The 6,351-nt window shown below is 61.2% G+C and overlaps 1 protein-coding gene across 1 annotated transcript; it reads right to left on the reverse strand.

Annotated features, from left to right (window-relative positions):
* Window positions 1-2,915: 2,915 nt before the first annotated feature.
* Window positions 2,916-5,740, reverse strand: LOC105529783 (mastin-like). The gene is made up of 5 exons (XM_011967026.1): window positions 5,680-5,740; window positions 5,324-5,504; window positions 4,898-5,172; window positions 3,196-3,368; window positions 2,916-3,101 (listed from the first exon to the last, which is right to left on the reverse strand). Exons 1-5 carry the CDS (start codon window positions 5,738-5,740, stop codon window positions 2,916-2,918), a joined length of 876 nt encoding a protein of 291 aa, XP_011822416.1.
* Window positions 5,741-6,351: the final 611 nt, after the last annotated feature.

A 6,351-nucleotide genomic window follows, 5' to 3' on the forward strand; every position in this document is an offset into this window, starting at 1 on the left:
TGCTAAATCAGCAACCTGGCACCGTGATGCTGAGTACACGGTTTCCTCCCTGGGAGCCTCCGTTGCCCTGTGTGAAGCTTGACGGCTCTCCTGAAATAAAGCCTATGGGGGGCCATGGCGCGTCTCCCCTTGCTGGAGCTGGTGCTAGTACCGTCTTTCAGTCAATCAACAAACATCTGTTGAGCTCAGTCTTTAAAACACCTGGCAGATTTTTTTTAGACAGCCTCTCTCTGTCGCCCAGGCTGGGGTGCAGTGGCACGATCTGGCTCACTGCAGCCTCCGCCTCCCGGATTCAAGTGATTCTCCTGTCTCAACCTCCCGAGTAGCTGGGATTACAGGAGTCAGCCACCACACCCGGCTAATTTTTGTATTTTTAGTAGAGACGGGGTTTCGCCATGTTGGCCAGGCTGGTCTTGAACTCCTGACGTCAGGTGATCTGCCCACCTCGGCCTCCCAAAGTGCGGAGATGACAGGCATGAGCCACTGCGCCCGGCCAAGATTATTTTAAAGACTTGTATTCTCTAATCCCAGAACATGCGGGTCCCATTTCTCTGTCTCCCTCCCCGTCTTGGGGGTCACAGTTGTTCTTAGGATGAAAGGGAGTGACACCTGGCGGGGAGGGGACGTTTGTCTTCTCTCCAAGAACCGGAAGGTGTCAAGCGATGCCTGATGAAAGGTGGAGAAACCTGGCCTCTGGGAGAGTCTTGTTCTCTCTAGGGGTGGAAGTGAAACAGTCACGTGGGTGCAGACCAGGGCACGCCAGCGCCGCTGCAGTGGGCCGCAGACTCGGTGGGTGTTCTGACATGTCTCGCTCTGTGGAGGTTTTGTTCACTGTGCCCTGCGCGGTGTGAGAAACCCCTAAAAACACCGAGATGGAAACGCTCGCTAACGTGCAGGGCGATTCTCTATGATGTGGAGAACACGGGACAGCGTGACTGCTTTGCTCGTCTACGAGATGGTGAGTGAGGAGATATTCACGGCTCCCAGCACCAAAATCTCCAGAGGCCTTGACCCCCAGACTCTGTGCTGAGTCTCCTGGTGGAGAACCCCCCTCAGCGGCCAGGGACTCACCCAGTGCGCTTCTCCGCCCTGCTGGACACAGAGCTACAGACAGAGATGAAGGAGATGGTGGGAACCGCGGGCCTTACCCAACCCAAGCCGCAGCCCCCCCACCCCGTCCACGTTGCATCACAGCCCACCCGAGGAGCCGACACAGCCCCCAGAGGAACACGCGGTGGGGCCGACACAGCCTGAGATACGGGGAAAGAATCCCGTGTCCAACTCCGGACAGAGCAGGAGCCTGGTCTCCCTCCTCCGGGTCAGGTCTCCCTCCTCTGGGTCAGGTCTCCGGCCCTCCCCGGGCCTGCAGGGCTGCATTAGGATGGGGAGTTTGAGGTCAGTTAGAGACCAGTCCCAGAAACGCAGAGAGAGGGTGCAGCCCCCCAGTCCTCTCCCCCACACTCCAGCAGGCTGGCTCACCGCTTCCCATGAGCAGAGCCACCCCAGACCCTGGTTTTCCAGCAAGAGGCACCAGAGGAGGCCTTTGGTCAGTGCCGTGGGCAATCTACAGACAGCGCAGCTGGGCCCCAAGCCCAGGAAAGGGCAGAGGGATTCAGGGTCCCCTCGGAAGAATCGCCCCTTCCCAGGAGAACTCAGCACCCGGCAGACCCCACGGTCGGATAGTTTCAGCCTGAGGCCCGTGCACACGCTGGCTGAGAGTGGACGGGAAATGAGCAGGGTGCCACTCAGGTGGGGCTGTGGGCCACAGGTGGACACCTGGTCCAGCCTGGCCAGCAGCCCTGACCTGTGCTGACCCACTCTAAAGGGAAAGGGTCTGTCTCTGGTGGGCCTGGACCCCCACTCCCTGCAAGGGGGCATCTGTCCTTTCTGACTCTGACCCTGCGGAGGTGCAGGTACGGGCCCTCCCCCAAGGAACGTGTACATCAGGCCCCCCGGGGCGAGAGAGCACCACCGTGGCCTCTGAATCCCAGGACCGGGGCTGGGAAGGGCTCCCAGAGCAAACGCCGCAGCCCACAGCCTGGACCGCAGATTGTAGGGGTGGGAGCCCTGAGCCAAGTTCCAAGGAGATGGAGGCAGAACCCAGCCCCGCCCCCCAGGTGGCCCTGACCCTCTTGCAGGCAGGAATGAAGGTGAGGCGCTTGACGCTGGAACCTCGGCACATCCCTGTGACCCTGTCATTTCTCTGCCCTGGGGGAGCCAGCCTCAGCGTCACCGTCCAGCCCAAGCAGCTCCCACTGGTTAAGCCCCTCAGCTGGTCCAGGGACACCCGGGACCCCACTCCCAGGCTGTTCCAGTGCACCCTACAGCCGTCCCCACTGCCAGCGACACCGCGCCCATGCAGTCTGTGGACACAGCTCCCTCCCTCCCGCTGTGGAAACCAGCACCTTATCCAGCTGGAACCTAAGGCCTGGCCCAGGGCAGACTGTTGCCAATGAGGAGGGAGAGGGGAGAGGGGAGGGAAGGAGCAGGGAAGTGCCAGGCAGGATGAGCCCCCACAGCACCCTGGAACCCCCACTGCCCACACCCAGCTCCATGCTGCCCCGAGGAAGGGCCGGAGCTTGGAGACCCCAAGGGAAGCCTCCCCAGCCCTGTGGACAAATGCACTCGGACACACAGAGGCTGCTTTACGCACAGTTTAATCAGAGTCAAGGGCCAGGTCAGGCAGGAGGCAGGAGAGCCGGGGCCTCTGCTCCCCACGCACACCCGCCTTCCTGGAGACACCAGCCTGCAGAGGCGCCCAGGCCTCTCCCTCGAGAAGGACGGGACGTGGATGAGAGGCAGGAAAGGGCAGCAGAAATGTGGGTCCCAGGCAGAGGACCACTGGGTGCCAGGATAGTGAGGCTGGAACTGGGGAGGGGCGGAGGGTGTCCACAAGGAAGGCGGGGTCTCCTCCGTCACGTGAACGCCCCTGCAGCCCCAGGGAAGGGACGGACGTGCTGGTGGATCCAGGACATGTAGCTCGTCACGCGGGCGTACACGCCGGGGACGTCGCTGTGACCGCAGAAGGTGCCCCAGCTCACCACCCCCACCTGGACCCAGGTGCAGTTCCACCTGCACACCAGGGGGCCCCCGGTGTCGCCCTGTGGGGAGAGACGGCACTCAGCAAGGGCTCCCCATGTGCCTCCCCACGCGTCCCCCACAGGAGGGGCCGGACAGGTGGGTCTGGGGTCTCACCAGGCAGGAGCCGTGGTTCCCGTCCCCGGCACACAGCATGTCGTGCTTGACGAGCTGCTCAGACGGCTCAGTGTGGTTGGAAGGAAAGCGGCGGCAATAGATCTGGTTACAGAGGACGTTGCTCCTGACCTTCACCCTCACCTCCCGCAGGCCGAGGGGCCAGGGCAGTGGTTCTGCAAGGAGAGGCGTGGTGAGGCTCAGGGGCCTGGTGGGGACAAGGCTGCGGCTTCTCGTTTTGTCCAGAGCTGAGGCATACTATTCACTCAGAGCTGGGCCTTCCCTGGCCGGGGTGAGCCCCAAGGCTGCAGTCCTGGGCCCAGGAGCCCGGAACCACGGGAGTTACTCTTAGAAAAGACGAGGGGCCGGGCGCTTTGGCCCACGCCTATAACCCTAGCACTTTGGGAGGCCAAGGTGGGAGGATCACTTGAGCCCAGGAGTTCAAGACCAGCCTGGCCAACATGGTGAAACCGCATCTCTACTAAAAATACGAAAATTAGCCGAGGGTGGTGGCTGACACCTGTAATCCCAGCTACTCAGGAGGCTGAGGCAAGAGAATCACTTGAACCCAGAAGGCAGAGGTTGCAGTCAGTCGAGATCACACCACTGCACTCCAGCCTGGATGACAGAGAGAGACTCTGTCTCAAATAAAATAAAGTAAAAATAAATAAAATATAATAAAATAAAATAAAATAAAATAATAAAATAAAATAAAATAGCCAGGCATGGTGGCGCACACCAGTAGTCCCAGCTATTCAACACTTGGAAGGCTGAGGTGGGAGGATCACTTGAGCCCAGGAGTTCGAGACCGGCCTGGGCAACACGATGAAACCCCGTCTCTACGAAAAGAAACAAAGTCAGCCGGGTGTGGTAGCTCACACCTGTGGTTCCAGCTACCTGGGAGACTGAGGTGGGAGGATCACTTGAGCCTGGGAGTTTGAGGCTGTAGTGAGCTATGACTACACCATTGCACTCCAGCCTGGGCGACACAGCATAACCCTGCCTCAAAAACAAGTTTTTAAATTAAAAAATTTTAAAAAAGAAACTGTTTGGGAAAAGCATGGGACCGGGACTCCGCCTGGACCGCGTTGTGGTGGGAATGAGGCTCCAGCGGCTGACGCGCTGCGGGGCCCAGGGCGAGTCCCCAGCCTCCCGTAGGTCATGGTTTATTTGCTGCAAAGGAAGAGCAGGCAACTGAGTGTGACGCTGAGGATGGAGTAAACTCACAAAATGCCTGTTGGGAGGTGGACAGGAGCACCCCCATGTCACAACCCCAGAACTTGCCACTGTGACCTTATTTGGAAAAAGACCTTTGCAGACAGAATTAAGATGAGGTCATGTTAAATTAGAGACATCCTAAATACAGCACCCAGTGTCCATACAGGAGAAGGGAGAGGGGAGCCTGGAGAAACACGGCCGCAAGCCCAGGGGCATGAGGACGGGCAGAGGCCCCAGAAGCCGAGAAGGCATGGAACGGACTCTCCCTCGGGCCTTCTGAAAGGAACCAGCCCTGCCCACGCCTCGAGTTTGGACGTTTCACCTCCAGAGCCGTGAGATAAACAATTCCTGCTGCTCTGAACCACCTGGCCTGTGGTCACCCGTCTCAGCAATGGCAGGAAGCCGTCCGGGTCCATCTGGAGCCCAGGCCCGCACCGACTTTCCAGGCCATCTCCCCACATCCCACCCAAGGGGCTCTGTTCCTGACCTCCACGTCCAATGTCACCCCAGCCGGTCACCCAGCAGGTCTTCCCCGAGGGCACGTCCAGGGAGGCAGGCGGGAGCGAGACCGCGTGGACGAGCTCAGACAGCGGCACTGGGGCCTCCAGCTTCAGCAGGGCGATGTCCGCACCGCCCTGGGCCGACAGGCTCTTGTTGTACCGGGGATGACGGACGATCTCAACCACCTTCGTCGGCTGGTCGTCCTCATAGAGCCTCAGCTGCCCGACCTGCACCCTGAACGCACAGGCCTCCAGCTCCTCCCTGGAGAGAGGAACGGGCACCTCTCAGAGCAAGGCTGGATGCTCAGGACCGGGGCTTTCCCTGAATCCCGGGAGGGGCCCCCGGCACACAGGACACCTGCCCGCCCCCACCCCCACTCCCACCCGCCGAGGGGACGGCAGGCTCCACTCACGGCTGGAGGCAGTGGGCGGCGGTCAGCACCCACTCTGGGTGGATGAGGGAGCCCCCGCAGATGTGCTCCCACAGGCCCTTCTTCATGCTGTAGAACCTCAAGCTGACCTGCCAGGGGTACCTCCTGGCCAAGACGTCGCAGCCCCCGACGATGCCCACCAGCTCACGCCCCGCGCCGGGCTCTGGGGAGGCAAGGGAGGGGCGTGAGGAGGCCGGACGAGGGTCTTCCCAGGGCTCAGGGGCACCAGGAAAGACCGGCAATCAGACGGTCCCCACACCCCCGGCAAGGCTGGCGCTCTGAGCCCAGGGCGGGGTGGGGGTCCTGGGCAGTGGGGGTATTGGGTGGAGTGGACTCGCCTGGGTTCTCGGGCACAGAGCCCCCCAGGCAGGGGAGGGTCAGGAGCAGCAGCCACAGCATCTGTGGGGAGAAAGCCAGGCTTGGGGTGAGGAGATCTGAGCCCCAGCTGGGGTCTGGGAATGGAGAGGGGGGTTCGGAGTGGGCGGCATACCCGTGCCCCTGGTCTCTCTGCCTCTTCCCTGGCGTCTCTGGGAGCCCATTTATCTCTTCTACAGAGGAAGTGGGTGGGCAGGGCAGCCCCTCCTGGGCACATTCAGAATGCTGAGGGCAGGTGGGGCCAGGCGCTGAGTCCCACTGGGTGGGACTGGGTCCAGGGCACAGAACTGCAGTGTGTGAACCGTGGCCATCGGAGCTGCAGGGGTGGGAGGCAGCCCCGGTGGCGGGGGGGGGGTCTGAGAAACGGTCAACACCTCAAAGAGAAGCAGCAGCGACACCCCAGCTAGGGAGGGAGGGAGGGAGGGATGCGTGTGTTAAAGGATAGCCTGTTCCTGTTCTCTGGCCAGGTCCCCTCCTCACCCTCACTTGGGACACCCACCGTCCTTGGGAGTGAAGGATTCACTTCCTGGTGCCTGGAGCCCGTTCTCCTCTTTGGCCCAAAATATCTGCCTCCCCAAAATAACCCTTAGTGCCTCCTATCTCACGACGGCCTCGGGCTGCGAGAACCAGCTCCA

Source organism: Mandrillus leucophaeus, unplaced genomic scaffold, assembly GCF_000951045.1.
Source record: "Mandrillus leucophaeus isolate KB7577 unplaced genomic scaffold, Mleu.le_1.0 Scaffold78, whole genome shotgun sequence".
Taxonomy (NCBI): domain Eukaryota; kingdom Metazoa; phylum Chordata; class Mammalia; order Primates; family Cercopithecidae; genus Mandrillus; species Mandrillus leucophaeus.